General features: G+C 34.8%; 1 protein-coding gene across 5 annotated transcripts in view; it reads right to left on the bottom strand.

Moving 5' to 3' along the window:
- Positions 1 to 23,023, bottom strand: part of asap1b (ArfGAP with SH3 domain, ankyrin repeat and PH domain 1b) — a 113,237-nt gene that overhangs the window by 49,480 nt on the left and 40,734 nt on the right. For all 5 annotated transcript variants that reach the window (XM_067377226.1, XM_067377228.1, XM_067377227.1 and 2 more), the window contains 2 exons: positions 9,100 to 9,172; positions 6,898 to 7,043 (listed from right to left, as the gene is read on the bottom strand). In XM_067377226.1, the coding sequence (XP_067233327.1) occupies positions 6,898 to 7,043; positions 9,100 to 9,172 (219 nt within the window). The remainder of the gene's footprint in view (positions 1 to 6,897; positions 7,044 to 9,099; positions 9,173 to 23,023) is intronic.

Raw genomic sequence — 23,023 nt, 5'->3', positions numbered from 1 at the left:
GTGTACTTTTGGTAGTTTTGGTTCCGACTACTAGATTTTTGGTATTGTGACATCCCTATTTGTTACTAAAAAAAAAAATGTTTAAGTAGTATAGTAGGCCTATGTTTTAATAAAGCTAAAATGTTTTAAAAAGCTATAAAAGGCTAAACTATTCCATGTTTGACTCATATTTAAATTATTAAAAGAGTTTCCTTTCTATTGTCTATCCGGTCAAGGTTTATAGGGATTTTAAGAAGTAATTAGTAATGAGTTGAATTACTTATTGAGTAATTAAATTACTTTTCAAACAGAGTAATTAGGAAAGTATTTGAAAATACAACTCTGATGATGTAATTAGTAATTAATTACTTTTTTGAAGTAACTTACCCAACACTGTCTGTGATAGAACACTTTCAGTGGAATTTTTCTTTCTCTTCTGTACCATTAACTTGTGGTGTACCTCAGGGATCAATTTTGGGCCCGTTTTTGTTTTCCCTCTATTTGCTCGCTTTAGGCTTGATTTTTCGGAAGCATAACATTCCCTACCACTTTTATGCAGATGATACTCAGGTGGACCTCCCTTTGAAACATAGGGATAATTATGATATACACTCTCTATTGAACTGTCTTGTGGATGTAAGATGCTGGCTGGCAGCCAATTTTCTAACACTGAATGACTCTAAAACTGAAATTGTAGTTTTTGGTCCACCAGCTTCACAGATAAATAATCATCTGGGACCTTTATCTGTGAATTCTCATCCTCGTGCAAAAAATTTGGGAGTGATTTTTGATAAGGGCCTTAAATTCGACAAATAAATTCAGTGGTGAAGAATAGCTTTCATCATCTCAGATCCATTGCAAAATTTAAAGAATTTTTATCAGTAAAGGATTTGGAGACAGTGATCCATTTTTTTTTTTTTTTTTTTTTCCTCCAGGCTGGATTACTGCAACTCACTATACCTTGGTGTGGCTAAGTCCTCTCTATCCTGCATTCAATTTGTACAAAACGCTACCGCCAGGCTTCTTACTGGAAGTAGAAAGAGGGAACATATTTTGCCTGTTCTGGCTTCACTTCAACATTGGTTGCCGGTTGAATACATTGTTAAATTTAAGGTTTTATTATATGTGAATAAAGGGTTAAATGGCCAACTTCCAAAATACATTACAGATCTTGTTCTCCACCGGAAATGTTCTAGGCCAGCACTTCTCAAAGTCCGGACTCCGGTCCGGATCCGGACCCGGAGGGAATTCAATCCGGACCCGGAGGGAATTCAATCCGGACCCGCCTCCATTTCGTATTTCAACAGCAGTAATTGTGTGTAAGGGATTAAAAGTCTGGATTTCCTACTTTGATAAACGCATGTCAAAATAATTTGTTTAGTGTTTTATGTCTTTTTGGAGATGGTCCGAAATTAAAACGAAGGCGAGATATTTAAAGTTTTCCTCCGTGATTCAGTTGCCATGACATCCAGTGAGTGTTTTGACGTAATTGGGCGCGAGTCGCGCGACTGCACACTTCACCGCAGTAATAAGTGTTTGAATGGGTGTGGAGCAGTGGTTCTCAACCTGCTGCCCATCACGAATGTAAATGCGGCCCGCGATATGCAGACCACAATTATTTTTGTTTTAAAATTTAAATTAAAGTCAATTAAATATAAATGAGCTATAATATTTATTTGTCATATAAAATAGTTTTGGTGAGCATTTATTATTTTCAGACATCAGGCAATGTAGGCTAATGATGCAATCACTCAGTTAACGAAGTGCGTGCTTAGGAAGAATTCAAACAGTAGCCATTAATTCTGTAAATTTAAGCCTCAAAATTGTCAAATTTTGAACAAAGAAAAACTAAATGTGGAACATAAAATGAAGGAACACATGCAAACAAGAAAAGTCGCAGCATCAGCAGTAAAGGTAAGAAGAATGGAAGAATCAGTTGTTAATGAGCGAGATGGGCAGCCTTCCTGTTTGCTCTGTAGTAAAGTACTTATCAAACAAAACCTACAATTTCAAAAGACTGAACTGTGAATTCGATGTGTTTGTTTGATGTATTTTAAATCAGTAAAAATAACCGCATCAGCGCACCCGCGGCTGGAATGAGCCCGACTCTGCCGCGCTCGTGGATCCGATGCTGCGCGAGGGATTGCGACATGACAGAATGCTTGATATCGTCAGAGATTGTAATTACAGTGCGCTCAGTGTTTGTAAAAAGAGCTGATTAACATTTGCTTATTAAGGCGTTTATGTGATTGTTTGGTGATTGCGATGCTGTTGAAGAGAGTCATAAAGTCATACAGAATTAAATAGCAACTTAAAGTGATTATACAGTTTGTGTGTTCATTGAGCATTACGGATAATTATTGTAAAGCTAATGTCAGTAAGTTAGTTTTTATTTGTTATTTATTGTGTGCAACATCTAGGTATTATAATAGTATTATCTGCTAATACCTTAACATTAAATCTGATTGGTTTGCATTGGTGACGTCATATGTAAATTATATGCGGACCGTGAGACTTGCACTTGGACCATTGTGCGGCCCACTGGGAAAAAAGTTTGAGAACCACTGTTCTAGGCCCTTAAGATCTTCAAACAGGTTGATGCTTACTGTTCCATAGTCTCGTCTTGACTGTGGAATGTTTTGCGGTACACATTAGCCTGTCTTCCGATGTTTTAAATCCTCACTGAAGACATATCTTTTTTCTCTGGCTTTTGGATCAATGTAATTTTGTTAGTGTGTTTCCTGTCAGTTTATGTATTTTATTGTATTGCATTTTCTTGCATTATTAGATTGTATAGCACTTTGGTCAGCAGGAGCTGTTTTAAATATGCTTTAGAAATAAAAATGCCTTTCCTTTTGTTCTACAACCTAAATTGCACACACACATAGTGGAAATGTGAATTTTGAAGCAGTTCGTTTTTAATAAGTAACTAGATAAGACAGCTTGGAGTGTGAGTGTGTGCAGTGTATGCTGTAGAACAAAACATCAAATTATCATCAATCAAGTTATGTTTACCACAGGCCCATTATAAACCCCATTATAAAACGCCATAGGACAATCTCAAAGGAACCAGCGGTGAATTAGACTTCTGGGTTCTGACGACATATCTGCCTGCTATAGAGTAGTGGAGGTAACTGATGTATTGTGCATCACTAACAAATTTGCCTGATATTGATTTACGATGTTATGGCTGATAACCTTAATGATAATCACCTATATAAATCGACATAATTTTGTCCATTTTTGAACAAACAGCATTCAAAAACTGGTAAAACATTATAATTATAGAGTATAAAAGATGGATAACCGTTTAGCAGTTTTGAAACCTAGCATAGAAAATGACATACTGTTCGAAATGGAAAATGTTCTTTGGTTTTCATTACTGACCAAATCAGATGTCAAAGATAAAAAAAAAGAAACTGCTCCAGTATATTGTGCATAGAATTTATTATTACTTTCTTAATTGACACATGCTTGGATGACAATTTATTTTTATATTTATTTATTTTATGAATATTAAATAATACATACAAATGCCATCACGTAAAAATACAACGGATGCGTCTGCCCTTTAGAAACCATGAATATATTGACACAATTGACACAGTCACCTGAGATGGCACAGTCTTTGTCATATGGCTGATGTGTGTGTTTAAGGTCAGAGTGCAGATATTGAGATAAATGTTTTTAAACTTAGTCTTTTTCTTTAGTATGCGCATGCACGTGTGTGTGGCAAGTATCCAATATTATTAATAGCTCGTCTGGCTGATAATGCTAGTGGTAATTGAACACCAAAGCTGAAAGATACACTTCTTCATCATTTCATACAAACATGAAACCTTCATAAACGAGGTTTGTTGTGATCGGAAGATAAACCATAACATAGTATTTCTGTTCACTTCCTCTCTGCCTCACTATTCTTCATTCTCTCTAAATGGAGGCTCTTGTTTCAGAGTGATAAATACCTCAGCTTAGTGCCAAAACAGTCTAAAAGCACTGCTGCCAGACAACAAAGTGCCTCTTTTGAGAGACTGAAGAGATAGCAGAAGACCCAAAGAATGAATTCTGCAGTTTAACCCTGCTTCATAGAGCTAAGTTATTGACAGCTGAACTATGTTAAGCTTGAATGTGTATTTCAAGCCTCAGTTGCAGGAAGAAACCAATTAGCCACACAGCACAATGCCAATAGTTCCATGGCTTAGCAGACACAGTGTGAATGCTGATAGCCCGCTATGTGTATATTAGACCATCAGCGTTCCAGAGAGGCTATGGTCCTCAGGAGGGCGTTGTGGAAATGGAGAGGATATACTGATGACACAGGAACTAAAGGAAATGAATCAGGGAAATGTTAATGCTGCTGTCGGCAGGAGAGGATGACAGCAAGACCGAAAATACACACACAGGCAAGCGTCCATGAGTACACTGGACTGGTGGAAAATCATGTACACATTCTGTACAAAAGTTTGCCAAATTACTATGAGAAAAATTGTGGTAGCTTGATATAAGATGCCTCTTTCATCAGAGGTTTGGAAAGTTTCTAAAACAGTTTGAAGGACATTTTGCAGTATTATATCTTAATGTATTATGGTTTCATTGGTTGTTTAGGGGTTGACAGATATGGATTTTTTGATGGTGGATGCTGATATTTTATTGAGCAAGGTGGGGGTGGAATGATACTGCATAGTATCGTGATATTTTGTGTGGGGGTATTGTACCGATACATAGATGCCTTTTCTATTTTTTCAGGGCCTGAATTTTGATTCAGGATTGTGAGTTCTGTTCATAATTTTACAAAAAGCTATATGCTAATAATGTGGGAAATAATAATAATAATTTCAAATGTTTCTTTCAGAATTTAATTTAACAGAGCAAGCAAAAAGAAACATTTTTTAAAATATTCATTTTGTATTTTACTGTACATCTGGAACTGTCAAAATAATCAAAGTAAATCAGCTTAAGATGGTTTGTTGGTCTTAGTTTGTTTCACAATCTGGTCAGACTGCTCTGGTTTGCTGGATTTATTTTTTCAATTTAATCATGCAAAGACTAAGTCAAACGCTCTTTACAAAAAAAAAAAAAGAAAAGAAAAAAAAAAAGGAAAACGTAAAACAAGACAATTTTGAAGTTGGAGGAGAAAATTAGATTTTCGTTTTTTTCGGTACTTCCAACTACAATATTTTTTTTTTAGAAAATAATCGATCGTTTTACTAGACAAGGCCCTTATTCCTCGGTTGGGATCATGTAGAGCGCTTTGAAGCTGCATTAAAACTGCAATTTGGACCTTCAACCCGTTGGTCCCTGTTGTGGTCCCTGTTGTAGTCCACCATATGGAGAAAAATCCTGGAACGTTTTTCTCTAAAACATTCATTTCTTTCCAACTTATCAGGAAATTTTAATTCTAGAGTGAACTACTCCTTTAAGAAAGCTTCAGATTTGCTGTGTTTGTTTGCAGGGCCACAAAAGAAATGGGAATATATCAATATGACTATGAAATAATATAATAATAACAAAAATAAGTTATTATTATTACTAAATAAAATATTAAACAAATGAAATTTCAATATTGCAGTATTTTACTGTAAAATTAAAAATGGAGTATTTAACAACAACAACAACAACAGTAAAATTACAATACTAATATTTATGTCTTTTTATGAGGGCTGGGACAATAAATCGATGCATTGCGATTCTCCAAATGATTCTGGATCAATTTTGAGATTTTGAGTATGCATCACAATTCTCTCTCCAATCGATTTTGAGCTTAGTTTTTAACAGCAGATGGAGCTGCATGCTTTAGAAACAGCCATACTCTGTGTGCTTGCTTCCAATTCCTTACACACACGCCACTTGAATCTTTCATAAAGTTCAAAAAGGTTGAAGCGAATTACAAGGGCATTCGCAATGGGCTGTCTTTACATTAATAACACTTTATGTGTGCAAAAACAAAACACATACACCACTTTATTCAACAATGTCTTCTCTTCTGTGTCATTCTCTTACGCTGTTTACAATTCAGCATTTCCTACATCAATGTGAACAATACTGAGCCGGTGTTCTGACTTAGAACCTGGAAGCGCTAAACAGCGTTTTTTCTGGACCTGTCTGGACCTTGAAAGTGGTAGTTAAATTTCTGTCTATGGACAAGTCAGATACTTCTCGGATTTTATCAAAAATGTATTATTTTTTATTTATTTATTATTAATTTATTATAAATAAATTAATAAATTAATTTATGTTCTGAAGATGAACGAAGGTCTTTCAGGTGTGGAACGACATGAGGGTTAATAATTTATGACAGAATTCTCATTTTTGGGTGAACTAACCCTTTAAGATAATGAATTTTCTCCTTGTTCCAGCAGCTGTGCAGTGCTGGAACACTGAGCCTCCGCTCACACAGATATGACTTCCCTTCCACAGAGCTCGCCAGCATTCACACAGTGATTTAGGAATGTGTGTGTTTGTGTGCGTGTGAGGGGTGAAAAGGAGACGCGCTGTAGCTACTGCAACTCCTACACTCGAAATTTATGGCTCTATCTCCATGTTTCTGCCAGGAAGGGAGATCAGGATAGATTACAAACACCCCACTCACTCACACACATCCACCAGACACACAATTTTCACACATCCGCCTCTGACACCAATGCAGAGAACTCTACAACCTGTGTAGAAGAATAAACACTTTAAGCTCTTTAACACCTTTCTCAAAGGCTGATTCACGCTAAAGGGATCTCGTATGCTGTAAAGCCTTAAATCTGTCCATACATTTGGCTTCAACACAAACCAAAACAATCTTGATTTGACAATTCAAATCAGGACTGGTGAACTTCTAGTATCCTAGAAAAAAACAACTTTTAATTGCATTCGATCTTGGGTGTCCATTCATTCTGGTTTAAAGATCTGTTCACATAGAAAACTCACCAGGTTCTTGAGGAGGGTGGAAAGCTCTTTTGTCAGAGTGGAGAACTTAACGAAGGCTGTGCCCAGATCTGGATTATCCCGACTGATGAAGTTACTGCCAAACTTATCCAACGCCTGGGCATACATCTCCTCATTTTGAATGTGATCTGATAAAATAGCACAAATTAACAATCCAGTGGTATGGTTTCTGAATGTCATGTATCATCAGTTTTCTGATAATGTAACCAAGATCAGGTTGTTTTTCATAACTTCATAACATAAGGTAATTCGATGAAACATGCCTTTTCCACTGTCATAAGGATTTTAAGATTAATTAGACAAATAAATTGCATTTGCGCTAAAACGTTCTAAATTAATACATTTTAATATACACTACTTTTCAAAAGTTTGGGTCGGTAAGATTTTATGATTTAAAGATGTATGCATTTCAAAGGTATTCATAATGTACTTTATAATGCATAATATCTTTTCATAAATAATTGTAACCAAAGTAAAAATGCATTTTCATATTTGCAGATTCCTTGTTACATCTGAAATGAGTTGTTTGTCATGTGTTTTATTGCATTATACATTATAAAGGTGTGTTCAATGAATTAATAAGTATTATAATGTATGAAACCTTTTTTCAGGATTCTTTGACAAATAAAAAGTTAAAAATAGCAGCATTTTGTAAGGAACCCCACATCGGCGGAAAGCGGAAAACGCGTGTATGACTTTTCAGCACCTCAAAATTTCACATGTTTAATCTGACTCCAACTTCAAATAATTATTACTCTTAGGCTGTTTCCAATTAGAAATTAATCATTGGTTATGTATTAATTTAGATATTTGATGATTCTGGATATCCCATATTTCAATTATTCTTTCATCAGGGACCCGATGCCGCACAGAGATACTCGCCCAGGGATTTGTGGTAAACTCACACACATAAACTCGCCAGTCTGATCTTCGTCAGAGGTTGTAATAAGTTGGCTAATACCTTTAGTCGGTTGCCTACTGCTCATTCGAACAAAAGTGTATTTTAATTTAGCCACTTCCATACAACTTGCTAAATCAGCGGTAAACAGAAATCAAAAGGACGTGATGAAGATGAAGTGCCAACTGCTCCTTCATTCATTGGCCTTCAGTTTGTTCTACCCTGGACACAGATTTACAGTAGCATTAGCCTCCCATAATTTACTGGTAATAACGATATCAGGAGAATCCAGAGTAAATCAAATATAACATTTCATTTGTCAGGTAAAAGTGTATCGTGCCAATTACACAAATAAACAATTAAAAGCCAATTCAGAAATAATAAATGCATAACATCAGTTGAAATGCACATGCACACAGAGGTGGATTAGTGTTTGAAGACACTTTTTGCATCCTGTAGATATTGTGAAGGCAAGGTGTTGTCCTATGCTATTCCTTTAAGATCTTCTCTCCAGATGAGTTTTATTGCAGGATGCTTGATCTCAATTTTTTGTCTGAGCAGGAAAATCAAGTCTTACAATTTATTAGAAACAGATTTTTTTTAACAACACAAGTCTTTACCGTGACTTTAAAAAAAGTTGCTAACCACAAACTTTTGAACAGAAGTGTTTAGCAATTTTTATATATATATATATATATATAATATATATATATATATATATATATATATATATATATATATATATATATATATATATATATATATATATATATATATATATATATATATATATATATATATATATATATATATATATATATATATATATATATATATATATATATATATATATATATATATATATATATATATATATATATATATATATATATATATATATATATATATATACACAAAACACACATATACATACACCAGATATATATGTATGAATATGTAATATGTATGTGTGTACATATATACACACACAATGCAGCAAGTATCAGTACAGTATGTGCGTGCGAGATGTGGGTGTATGTGGGGGTGGATGAAACTAGCTGGCGTGGTGTCAGCCATGAACATGTTGATGCTAACTGTGATCTAGCCATTTGTTTTAACAGTATTACAAGCAGATACATCTCCAATCACCAAAAATACAGCATGCCACCATATCCATGATACATTACTGCCTGTAAAATAGAAGTCACTATGACTTTGAGTGCGTTTATTTGTATTAAATCATCAACAAAATCAGAATGTATGCATGTGTGAGATTGTGTACATACCTTGGCCGGAGTTATAGATGGCTTTGACTGACTTCTTCACCTTCTGCAATGAGGTTCTGTCCTGATCCAAAGCCTATGAACAAACAAATGAGAGATGAATCACTGAAGTTGTACAAGTGATGTGGCAAAACAGGAAAGTTATTATAGAAACTATAAATAAATTAAGTAATTAATAAATAATCCACTTACAAACCATTAATAAACTCTGTCTGTGCTAAGAATTCTGCCCAGAATTGGGCCATACTGACTCCATACCAATGCTTTATTTAGGCCAATTTCCTTGCAGCAGATGTAGAAAAATAGTTTAAGGCACAAAATGTTCATTACACAAGTATGTGAAACACATGCTACTAGATGCAAAGCTCAATTGCATGCACATTTCATAATGCTATGCTACTGCATTCTCAGCACTGCCACAAGGGGCGCTATATAAAGCATTAAACTGCAGAGCAATAATTTGTAAGTTAGTCATGCCTACAACATGTTATACTGCTAACATGTAGCTAGCTAGCTAAATTAAAAACAATGCATCCTGTTAAAAGTAACTACAGAACTTTTTCACTATTTTCTCCTATTTTTTTGCCCCTCAAAAGAGTCAACCAGAAATTATGCAAAATCACTAACTAATCAAGAGAAAAGTTGTGTTGCACTAATTAGGTCATGATGCATCAACAGTCCCTAATCAGAATTCTGGTTTTATGCAACCTAATCAGCTCTCGCTCTCGCTCTCTCTCTCTCTCTCTCTCTCTCTCTCTCTCTCTCTCTCTCTCTCTCTCTCTCTCTCTCTCTCTCTCTCTCTCTCTCACACACACACACACACACACACACACACACACACACACACACACACACACACACACTAAACAGTTATCCTCTGCACAAGACTACACTGTGAGGTTCCAGCACAGATGATACACGATATTAGAAGCTGTTATCAGTCAGTGAGCAGTTTGCCATGGGAGGATCTCTTGTATTTTGTTATTACTCATTTGAACTGCAATGACAAGAACATTTAACCCCCTAACTCTCCTCTGAAAGCTCAAAGTCTTTTCTTCCTCTAAACATCATGTTACACATGTACTTCACTATACGAAAGCCACAATTTGCCATTTGCCCTGGTATTGATACAGGATTCCTGATTCAATTGGATTCTGATTCAAAGGCTCTCAGTTTGATTTAATTTGGATATGAATTGTTTGGATATGGCATACTTCAGTTATTATATAAAAATGTTTATTTTGCTTGCATATAAATATTCTCTCAGCCAATACTCTAAATTATACAAGGAGCTTTATAACTTGATAAGAATATAAAATAAGGTCAGTTACTATTTTTTTGAAGAAATTATATATGTGTCATAGTTAAGTTTCCACAATATATATTAAGCAGCACAACGATTTTCAACATTGATAATAATAAGAACTGTTTCTTGAGTACCAGATCAGAATAATGTAAATAAATTGCATTTTAAAATATATTAAAATTAAAGGTTATTTAAATAGTAAAAATATTTCACATTTAACTTTAAAAGAAAAAAAAAAAAAAAAAAAAAAACATAAAAAAAATCTTGCAGAGCCCAAACTTTTGAATAGTAGTTTTGTATAAATCAAAACATTTGTCTATTAAATGTATTTTTTTACCATATTCCATCACTGAAAGTAATTAGCGATTCAATAACTACTCTGACTGATTTAGTAAATGATCCGTTTTCAAGATGTGATATCAAAATAAAGATTCATCGGGGGAAATATATATATATATTTTAACCCAATGTCGTGATAATAATCTGGTTTGATCTGAGCGAAGACATGTAATTCACTCAACAACAGTTTGATTAAAGCTAACATTTATCCGATTATGATCCCAACTGGAAATTGGGCAATTAAATTAGTGACAGATGTTTGTTTTCAGAGCATACAGTATAGTATTCCCATCTCACAGAGGCTGCAATTAAAAAAATCCTGATGTCATGCATCCGTTTTGGCTCAGAGACAAAAAACACAAACACGTGACTGCACAGGACCTGTTTAGATCTTCACCTCTCAATGAATTCTGACAGCTCTGCACACTGAGGTGAAGCATGGCCTGCTAGCTTCATCGTTCTGCAGAAGGAGTGCAGAGGAGTTTCCCTAGCAACACAGTAGTAGATGACAGGAAGAGATGCTTTGGTGTGTGTGCACTTTTGTGAATCAGGTTATTGGTATGAACACTTTCTAACAAATTCATCCATCAAAACTTAAAAAAAGAAAAGAAAGAAAAAAAAAGAAAAATGCACTTAAAAAAATACTAGACAATATACTTCTTTTTTTTATGCATAGTTATGAAGACCAGGAATGCTATTTTACTGTTGATAGGGCCACAACATATACAAAAGTACTAATCTAGTAAGACATATATATAAAAAGACTAAATTCAGTTTTCACCTTATGGATAATGCACACTATATATAGAGGAGCAGATGTAACCTGAATATGAACACAATGCACAGTTTCTAGTTTAAGCCTTATTACATAGAAAAACATTATAAACAAAACAACCATTTAGCACACTGCGTTCAATTTCTGGGCTCATCTGCTCGCCTGTATATAGCATGTGTCATTAATAAAGGTATATACACTGAAACTAGGCATGTGACGGTATCCAATTTTTATGTTGCAATAATTGCTGAAGATTTTATGACGGTATCACGATATTGAAATACGTTGCAAAAAAAGTGTTGTCATACTATAAAAGGTTTAGTAACTTTTTCTAGTAACAACTGAAATAACTGAACATTTAAATACAATAAAGCAATACACAAAAACGTATAAAAAACGTATAAAAATGTGGAATTTTTAAAAATTAGGAATTATAAAAGAACATTAACTCTTTACAATAATGTCTCATTAGTTAATTTTAAGTAATGCATTTACCAACATTAACAATGAGCAATAGCTACATTTGTTACAGAAGTTATTATTATTTATTAAAGTTAGTCGAAAAATACAACTGTTAGTTCATGTTACCTCAGGTCCATTAGGTCCAAAAATATATACAGTTACAACTTTTGATTTTAATAAAGTGTTATTAAATGTTGAAATTAACATTAAGATTAATCAATGCTTTAGAAGTATTTTTAATTGTCAGGTGTGATGAACGGCACTGCGAATACAAAAATCTGAATGGCTGTTTGAAACATTTAAATACTGTAGTAGCACAGCTACTTTGTTTACGGGGGTTAACGGGGTAACCGCTGTATTTCTGCTGTTCCATCAGCGCCATCTGCTGTCAGATGCGCGTGCCTCTTTGACGCAGAATACGGCAGTGTTGTGTATTTTAAATGGTTGATGTGTAAAGTATTCTTAAAATGCATTCTAAAAAACTGAATAATTCATAATAAATGACTTCACAGAATTTTGAAGTGCCCACGGTAACAATATCGTGCATGTTCATTATCCTGATATATCACATTACCATGTCTAACTGTGTAGGTCTAATTGAAACTGATTTTTGACCTTTTAATTTGCGCAGTAAATAGAGTTATCATCTCCCAAAAGAAAGAACCAATTCTAAACTGCCTGACACAAGTCTTACTTCCTGCACTAACCTACAGTACACAGGTTTGTAACTAGGGCTCGACGATTAATCAAAAAGTAATCAAAACCAAAATTCAGAACATCTAACCGACGTAATTTTCCCATGTCAGTTATTTGTTTTCTTTTAATCCTGTCAATACTTCCCCCTTAAAAACATACTACCGCGTGACTCTGCCCCGTCCAGTCAGTGGCATAAAAGCAAAACACGGAGCTTCCGTAACGGAGGTGAACGCCGGTTCAACACATAATGATGGCGTGCGAGTGGTGAGCCTTGCGTCTTCACTAAACTTTGTCAGTTGTATTTGTTTTATGGTTTGGACATTAAAGAGATTAGACAATCGGATGTGTATTATTATATTGAGCTACCATGCTTGCGTATATTTTTCTACTTTTTAAGGAACTATTTACAACCCACAGCTTCACAATTAAGAGAGAGATGGAATGACTAATTCACACACACGCAATCGCCCGTACTGGTACTGTACGATATATGTAAGAAATATTACAAACATAGATAAAATATCTGCTGATAGTGAGCTATGATGTCAGATCACTCTTTCAATAGGAAAAAATATACAACCTTTAATAGTCAATCATATTTACAGTATGAAAGAAACAAAATAATCGTTCATTAATTGTAATTGAGGTAAAATGTTCAATTAATCGAGGTTTTGATTTTAGGCCATAATCGTCCAGCCCTATTTGTAACAACTTTGCATAATGCCAGCCTATGGTCTTCATTGGTTGCCTACGAACAATGTCTACTTTGACACCACATTTGTAGCTGAGGCCTGGAAAAGTTTTGTTTGTGTTGTTGACTTGACATGTCAAAAAAGACAAAAAAGAAAGCAAATCCATTTTTGCATTCACTTCCAAAGAATGAGACCTTGTGCTTAGATTGATATGAAAAAACCGACATATCACTGTGTATACAAGTGCTGAGGAAGTCTCCTGAGCTGAAACTCAGATATGGTAATAGGTAATAGGCTTTGTATTTTCAGGAGTGTAATTTTAGGAAAACTGTCAAAAAGCACACACTACCATGCTTAGAACCTGATTAAAAAAGCCATACTTTTCTCACTGCTGTCATTTTTGTTGTGTGTTCATTTTATTATTGAGAGGAAAGCACACAACACATATTTACATATTCAAATCGCTGCTCCCACACCACGGATGGTGCCGGGATGTTATGCGTGTTGTTAGAGTCTATGTGGTCCCTGAGTATTTGATTTTGACATGGCTTACTTTGCAAACAACATTACATCTCCTTAGTGCCTTCTTTATAGTGGAAGCCAAAATGAGTCCACACTTCAGCTCTGTACACTGTGGTGGGAGATGGTATTATTCTTTCTTCTTTCATTGGTGGTAACTAGTGAGCTGAGTTTGCTAATGCTAACGTTAGTGGTGCTATCTAACGGTTGTGTTTAAAACCCAAAATGAAGCCACAAACCTTCGATTCAATAAATAATTAAATTCCAGTACAGTGTTTTCAAAAATCAACGAGCATGTTAACATGCACACCAATACGCTGATAACTACCAAAAACCAGTTTATTGAAATCACCCAATTTACATGCAACTCAATAACCTGGCAATGCAAGTAAATCACATTTGTAAGATTGTAAAAAAACAAAAACAAACAAAAAAAAAAACAGGTTATTCCCCAGTGGTGACGTCATAATGTAAGCGTCCATGTATTTTACTATTTTACTATAACATTCTGTTTATGTTAGTTGTGATGTTAAAGCATTAAAAACCCCCAGAGTATTTCAAAATGTCAGCAAGAAACTCTCTTATATTTGAAGTTTCTACAACTGTATCACTTGTCTTTTGGCTTTTTTATATTTCTTGGTTTAAGAAAAAGTCGGAGTTTGCGATATATTTGAAGACTTCAGATGCAAAATCCTTTAAGTGTCATCTGAAATATTCTTCTAAAATTAGCATTTTTATCAGGCTCCTACCTTTGGGTTCAGTCATTTCACTTTAATGGCAATCAATAAGTCATTTTCATTGCCATTAAAGTGAAATAACTGAACATAAACATAGCAGCCTGGCAAAAATTATAATTTTAGAAGATAATTTCAAATGGCACACTTAGAGGTTTTTGCAATGGAACTCTTCATATCCAATCCCCTACCGTGAACACTCACTGTGGCTGGATGTGGTTAAATCTGCCATATAAAGACACTTTCCTATGACTTATCACACATGTGCACTTCATTAAGATGACAGAACACAGATTAAGGTGTTTACATGCTGGGCGAAATTGGGGTAATAGGCAAAAATCTACCTTTGTCGATCAGTTTATACTTAAGCCTTTTTATGACCTTATGCCGATTAAGAATATAGTTTAATGCATTTACATAACCATGTAGGCTTAAGCATAAATCAGATTAAGAACGGAAATGTAAATGGACTCAATACAGTATCAGCAAAGATAATATTGTAATATAAAAGTGTTTATTTTCATTATCAATATTTCCTTACACCTCTAGTAATCACTGTTTCACTTCTGACACATGCTTTAAGCGGTAGACCGATCACAACAAACTGAGCTATCTGACCAATCAGAGCAGAGTAGTCTTTCGAAAAGTATGGGTTTAACCCATTATGACCGGTGGGAGCGTTGGCAAACCCATTTGCGTGTCTCTGTTTAAGAGCCAATAGAAACTGAAACCAAATAAGTAGCACAATAATTCTTTTTGCATACAAAATCAGAGACTATACACGTTCAGATCATGCCTCAAACATGCTCCTGTTGCGTTGTTTTCACCATCTATTGAGTCTACCCAAATTGAGTTTATAACAAAGACAGCACACAGGCACTAACTGAAAACAAATATGTAGATTTCATTTTTTGCTCATAACTTCATGAAAAATGCAGAGAACATAGAATATCACCATTTACAGCAGATTCTTACGATTAAAATGAGCCCAATCAACGTAATCCATTGCGTCAATCACAAGAGTGATGTAACGTGGTATCCAATGTTTCCGGAACAGTCCATGCTTGTTTTACAACGTGCAATAACACAAAATAGGAATCATTTAGAAACTCAGCTTTTTAACCATTTTGATCAACTCTTAATGAGTGCTGAGTAGTTCCTATAAACCGGAGTGTACCGTCCACGGGCGCCACCAAGCAACAAAAAAATTAATAATCATATTTAACTACTCGAAATTCAGAACCAACGTAACCCAAAAATCAAAAAAACAAAAAACAAAATAATCATTCATTAATCATATTCGAGGTAAAATGTTCAATTAATCGAGGTTTTGATTTTAGCCCTAGCTTAGAGTCTGAACTTTACAATGCATGTAGCCATTTCGATCAACTCCCAAGTAGTGCTGAGTTATTTGCTGATAAATAGAAAAAAATGTTTTTATAATTTAACTAAAAACAATTATGGAGATTTCAAGTGGCATTTTTACTCATAACTTTTAAAATTATTAGAATTATTTAAAGCAGATTCTCACGATTAAAGTGAGTCCAAAATCAACATAATCCCTTGCGAGATATTTTAAAAACGATTTAAAAAATGCCCATTATGGGGTGTCCAGGGCTAAACAAAAAGGCTACCTTGGTTCCAAATGCTGTAACTTTTGATTACTTTATGCTATCACCACAAAATTTGATCCATATGCAGCTCACATGAAGAAGAGCTTCACCAAAAAGAATTGTCCTCATATCTTATTTCCTATCTGAATTATTGCATGTCAAATAAGAAAATTATATAAAATTATAATAAAAATTATACATATTTGTCTTTTATCAGCAGTTTCTCAGCATGAGAATGTCCAAATGTAATGTATACAATATACCTATCTTTTTACTCTCCTTGCTATAGTTTTGGAGTTATGAATCTTTATTTTTGTGTATGTCACTCTTGACAACTCTATACATCTCTAACAATGCTTTCAGGTCTTAAAGGGTTAAAGTATTCTGTCTCTCTATCGAAACATTTCATGCAAGAAAGAAAAGAAGTGATGCTGCATTTTTTGACCTTGGATGCATGTAAATCTGTTGTAGGAGACCTCCAAAATATGGTACTTTTAAAATAGCACAACAGGCGCACTTTAATACTTCAGCTATAAACCTGAATGAAAGAGTATAGAATGAATATTAATGGCTCAATCCTCAATGTAACATATACACAGATAAATCAAAACATTTGTATATTACTGTATTTTATTCATTTATTACATCACAAAGTAACTTGATATTGTTTACTATTTAAATTGTAACTAAAAAAATAATGCTGTTCAATGACCAATTAGTGACAAACATCCAACACTGTAATGCTACTATTCTAATTGTAATAATCCTGCTACTTCTGAAAAATTCTTTAGTGACATTTCAATGTATGGTTTGTAGAGATAATGATAAAACAAGGACATAAACACAACTGACATTTCTTGACCACTGAATGTTTAGTTGACCAGAGTTTAGGTCAAATTCACTGATGTCAAAGTTCTCTGGTGAAGGCTGCCACATGTTTCCTGCTAACACTCTTATCCCGTCAACACAGAGCAGCCATTTCCTTCCTAAACTAGAAATAAGTGCACAAACCAACTCAAGCCTGACAACATATTGTTTGCATACCTCTTGCAGAATATGCAAGATGATAATTTTAACAAAACAAAAGGGATTATAAAACTGTATATTATTTTTTTAGTACTGTCCTGAATAAGCCGTTTCACATAACAGATGTTTCCATATAATCTACAAAAAACAGCTGGATTAACACAAATTAACTAGTTCAAAAGTTTACAGTACACCATGGGATCATAATACTGTGTACTGTTACATAGATGATCGAGGATTGTTTTTTATGTTCTGTGATAGTTGTTCACGAGTCCTTTGTTTGTCCTGAGCAGATATTTGAATGCATAAAGCTTTAACAATTTAATTAATCTTTTAAAATGGTCATTTTTTTATAATTAAATTTAATATTTTTGGTAAACAGTGCTGCACAATAGAGGTTTACTGTTTAAAATTAGAACATGGACAAAAAAACTATGATATTGTGTGATATTCCTTAATTGTTTTAATAAATAATTTTATTATTAAGATGAGAAATACATTATACTGCACAACAGTAATATAAGTAATATATTTGTCATCATTTCTTCTAGTTAAAGCTGCAGTCCGCGAATTTTCCTCTTTGTCGCCATCTCTTGTTTGAAACCTGCAATTACAGTCATATGTGGAACAGTTATCTGTACGTGCGATGTGCCTCGGCACAGCTCGTCAGCGCGGATGAATCTAATGTTTCTGTCAGTCACCGCACCAGTGTGGATACTGTACTTCAGAATGACAGATTCTACGTCTTGAAAGTATGACCAAAATAAGAATTTTCACTGGAAAATATCATCTGAGTAACATTTCTGCAACATTTCTGCCTCACAACAAGTGAGGAAAAAAGCATTTGGCCTACAATAAATCGCGCTGCCAATGATGATTAAATCTAACGATCGCTTAGCTCGGATTACAGCAAACCGTGCAAATTATTATTACTGTTATATTGTTCTCAAATTGTTAATGTTAAAAACATCAGCATTTCTATGACTATGTGTATATTAGCGTTACTTGTAGATTTCAATTTCTGTAGCCACTCAACAGTCCAAAGTCTTTTGCTTTTGAGTGAATCTCCAGTTGTCACTGATGATTGTCATTTGGACATTTCTGGATTACAATCCGCCATCAAAATGATAAGTTTAATTATTTCAGCTGCTGTGAGAAAAGGCTATAAATGATCCAATACCAGCAGCAACCTCACGTGATAAAACCAACTAGCCTGGACTCCTTCCTTCCTGTTTACGGACGTGACATAATGACGCACAGACGAACTGCTGCATGCTTGAATTTCCTGCGGAAATCCACCATGTCACTCTTATTATAAAACATTATTACAAGCTTACCGTTGTGAATCAAGCTAAGATAATCAGATAGTTTTGAACACTGACTGGTTATGTACTTGCTCAAAAATTGATTTTGGATTATTTAAAAAAAAAAAAAAAAAAGTTACAGACTGCAGCTTTAAACTAAACTTTTATTTTAGCAGGTTCTAGTGAAGAGCTTTGAGTTTCTGTGTCAATTTGACAACAGTTTTATCAATTTAAATAGTGAAATGCTTGTGAAGTGACTCTCAAAGCAGTGCTAAAGATGAAATTCTTGTGTTCATGTCCTCATATAGTGAGACAGCAGACGCTAAAAACACCATAAGCGTCACGCCATGAAACTCATTCCGCGTTAAAGAGTTGTCAAAAGTACCGACTTCGGTACCAATCAGGACTGAAATTTAAAAAAAAATTACGTTTTTGAGTGCTGTTGAGTGGATTCGTAGTCACTTCTGATTGGCCAATGTGTTCATAGCTCTTTGGATATGTCTGTGATTGGCTACATTGTTCAACGCAAAGGAGCATTTGAAAGCATACGGAAGTGTTTGAACTTATTACTTAGTACTGAGGTCGGTACTTTTGACAACTCTAGCGCGTTATACAGTAAATTCCATGTTTATGACCTGACTCTCTATCCATTTATCTATTTAGCATCTAAGATCTATGACACAATGAATTATTTTTTTTTACCATTACTTTGTCAAACAAACATCCATTTCAAAAGAACACACACACACAAAAAAAAAAAAACTTCTCTTTAAAGCCCAAGTTACTGCCAAATCCTCTGAGCTGTGTGCGTTATGGGCGTACATGACATAGTTTGGATTTTAGAATCACTTGCATTCCAGCCTGAGAGTTTCAGGCCTAATGCAACTGTGTGCATGTGCAAGAGTGAAATAGAGAAGGAAGAAACAAAATAAACACCTTTAAAAGGGAGCGGGCAAGTGCCCCGGAAACAACAGTGCTGGAATTTTCCATGCATAATGGAAATATTCATCTTTCATTAAAATCACTTTGTGTCTAATGCAACAAACAAAATGAGCATTCATTCTCATCTCATCTCTTTCATTCATTGCTTTTTCTGTTGTAGAGCAGAGAAGTGCACATATCTCCCTTTCATCTGTAATGCACAGTGGAGCAGCAGCAGAGACACTAGGTTCATCACGGCTGTTAGTATAACATCCAAGACCACAAATATCCATTTTATAACAGTAATTTTGGATGCATTAGGAAAAGATAAGACAAGAAAGAGAACTTGTATCCAAGGAGATGGGCATTCTGGTACTACAAGACCACAAACCACATCCTCTCTGCAGAATGCCTCACGAAACTCAGATAGATGGAAATGAAATTACTGACCATGTGAACTTTGATGGTTTCAGATGGGTGGGAGTTGGTGACATGCGGCACACCAACTAATTTTTTATTTTCTCGCAACTACGGTCATCAAATTAAATGACAAAATTCCCTTTACCGTTGGAATTTCATGATGATTGATCCAAATTTTAATACTACAGCAAAAACAAATATGCACTACTCTAACACTACTCCTTTGAGTTGGACATAGGAACTATTTGCATGATAGCAACAACCCCCTGGCAATAATGCCATGGCAAAGAGGAAGAATTGACAATATTAAAATTCTGCAACGCCACAAAACAGACTTGGAATAACAACCATGTTGTGGCTTACATCTCTAGTTGGAATATCTGTTAACTTGACTTCCAGGACTGAAACTGCAAAATCTACAAATCAGAGAACATCCGAGTGTAACAGCCAAGGGAGAAACAAGTCTGATTAAACACCAAATCACACAGAAAGCTTAATTTTACATGCTCTATTAGTATAGACACATGCGAAATACAGAAGAAATGGACAAATTAATAATGTAGGGCAGAAATACGTTTACATATTACAAAAGCAAAGGATGTGTAAAACGTTTAACATGACGTGTGGCTTGCTCCTCAAGATCTGTTCTGTCAAAAAATACCAAATAATTAATGAAATTAATCAAATTTGAATACTAATATTATAAATTATTTTAAAAATAAATTTATTTATTTAATATAATAACTCTTCAATTAAATATTTAATAAAAAAGTATAATACATTCAAAACTAATATTTAATAAACAAATAAGTTAAAAAGTACATTAATACAAATAAAAATGACCGATAAATGTATATACATTTACTTCACTGTGAAGATTACTGTAAATAAAAAATAAAAAAATCTCACTGCTTCACAAGAAACAAGTCTGATTAGCAACATGCATCTTCAGAACTTAAGGGAATTATAAGCTGTTTCTCAAATGTTACTGGGTCGCCTGCTGTTTCGGCTACATTGTTAAACCACTAAATGTAGAGTGCAAAATATAGGCCTAACTGTAGTCTTTTGGCCAGCGTGACCTACATTTCCTCAAAAATCCCCCTTTTTTTTTTTTTTTTTTTTTTTGAGTATCCCTACACGTACACAAACAAATTAACATATTACAATGTAACCGTTGAGAAATATATAAAATTATATGACACATTAGTGGTATAAAACATATAAATTCATGGTGAAACACATACAGATCAATACACAGCTTCATTGGCTTCTGTGCTTAGAAACCTAGAACAGCAAGCATGCTAAGTCTCTCTGGGCCAAATGAATGATCCTCCATGGAAGCGTGCTAAACTAGGCTGTGCTGTGCTTTCTTAAAGTGGAAGTTGGCACTTCTGGATTCTGTGGTGAAGCCTCAAGGCAAGTGACAACAGTCACCACTAGCGTCTCCACCCAGATGCTAAACCCAGCACGAGGCTGACATAGACGGGCCTCAGGCTGAACAGCATCCTCCTCCTCCTCCACCTCCTACATACCGAGAGCCACGCTAATGCTAGTGGACACTGTTTACGCCTCAAGCATTAGTAAGCCTGCAGATGATATAACTGCATCGCCCAACCAAACATAATGCTAACAAGCTATCTAACAATACTAAAAAGGCTGAGAGGGACAAAACAATGCTGTTAAAATCATTTACTGTGATTTTTATAGTTTTCAGAATTGTTTAACTCTTTACGCGCCATTGACAGAATTTTCCGCCTTTCTGTGTTTTCAATGTTATACGGTGGTGGGGCTATTACGCAACTTCTGAAAGAGTAGAGTGTCTCCGGATTAAAACACAGGCAAAGAAAGGAATAGAAACAAGCGATAAAAGCATTGCTTAAGCACGTTGTAGTCTTTGAAAAAAAATAAAAAAGTAGCTTTTTTTTTGGGTTGTTAAAGCAGATGCTCTGTTCATGCTTGTGATAAATTGCAAGGTTAGATATTCATACAACAAAATATTCTATGGGTGCCATGAAATTTTTGTAAAAAATAATCAAAAATGCTGGTGGTAACTGTCAACTTTTTTTAAAGAACGCTGACAGGGAAAAAGTTAATATTAATCAATCCTTTACTGTTTTTTACGTACAGTATATATGCACAGTTATATTCTTAAAGTCCAAAATGAGGATTAGCAAAATGTAGAATGGACATTATTATTGTTAGTTAGTATTATTATTAAAATCATTTCATATGAATGCTTTCAAAGCCTTTCTGCAGGTCATAAGTCCTGTTTTTATTTAAATTTATGGCTAATTTTGACAGTTACAATTTGCCAGCTTGATCATTTTAATTAAACCCCTACTTGTCAACCTTACTGTGAACCACCATGTTAAGTTCAGTAGCAGTAATTTGTTCAGTGATAAAATGTAAAACAAGACTGGTAATAAGGAACAGCAGATGAACTGCACTCAGCAGGTGTCAAAATTAAATGTCAGTCTTCTTGATTTCCCTGGTGTCATCATCAGCAGTGTTTACATGTTCCTCTTTTGAATTGGGGAAGATGAAGATGCTTTTGACTTCACACTCGCAGCTCTTCACAAGCCTCTCAAAATAAAGAGCAGAGATAAAGCTTAAAGCACTCCAAGTGCAACACTGAACCTTAATACGATCAGTTAATAAGTAGACTCAGTTTGCCAATGCTACAAGATGAAAGCAACACCTCAAGTTAGTCTGCATGGATCAAAATAAACAAATGTTTGCTTGTTTCTATCAGGCAATGGCTTTAATTCCAGCCGCGAGTTGCATCTTGTTCGCGCAGTCCAGGATCCGTCATGAACGATGCTCAGGCTGATCCTCGAGGCCAAACCTTCTGACCTTCTTTCGTCGCTATGGATGCCTGAATCCAGATTATGTTCTTCATGGATAGAGTTCCCATCTGCAGATCTGTCTAGCTCATGGGGTGGCAGTGATAATCAGATGCACACAGACAAACACAGCTGTTCGGCTAACACCACTGCAGGATGTATGTTACATGAGTATTTCAACGGAGTAGATGGATTACGCCAACCCCTACCGATGTCTTAGCCTTAGCAACAGCCGTATGGCATTTACTTCCTGATCTTTCTCCATCCATTAACCTCA

This window comes from Chanodichthys erythropterus, chromosome 23 (genome assembly GCF_024489055.1).
Source record: "Chanodichthys erythropterus isolate Z2021 chromosome 23, ASM2448905v1, whole genome shotgun sequence".
NCBI lineage: Eukaryota > Metazoa > Chordata > Actinopteri > Cypriniformes > Xenocyprididae > Chanodichthys > Chanodichthys erythropterus.
The sequence above is the reverse complement of the archived record's forward strand: the minus strand, read 5'-3'. Positions and strand labels throughout refer to the sequence as shown.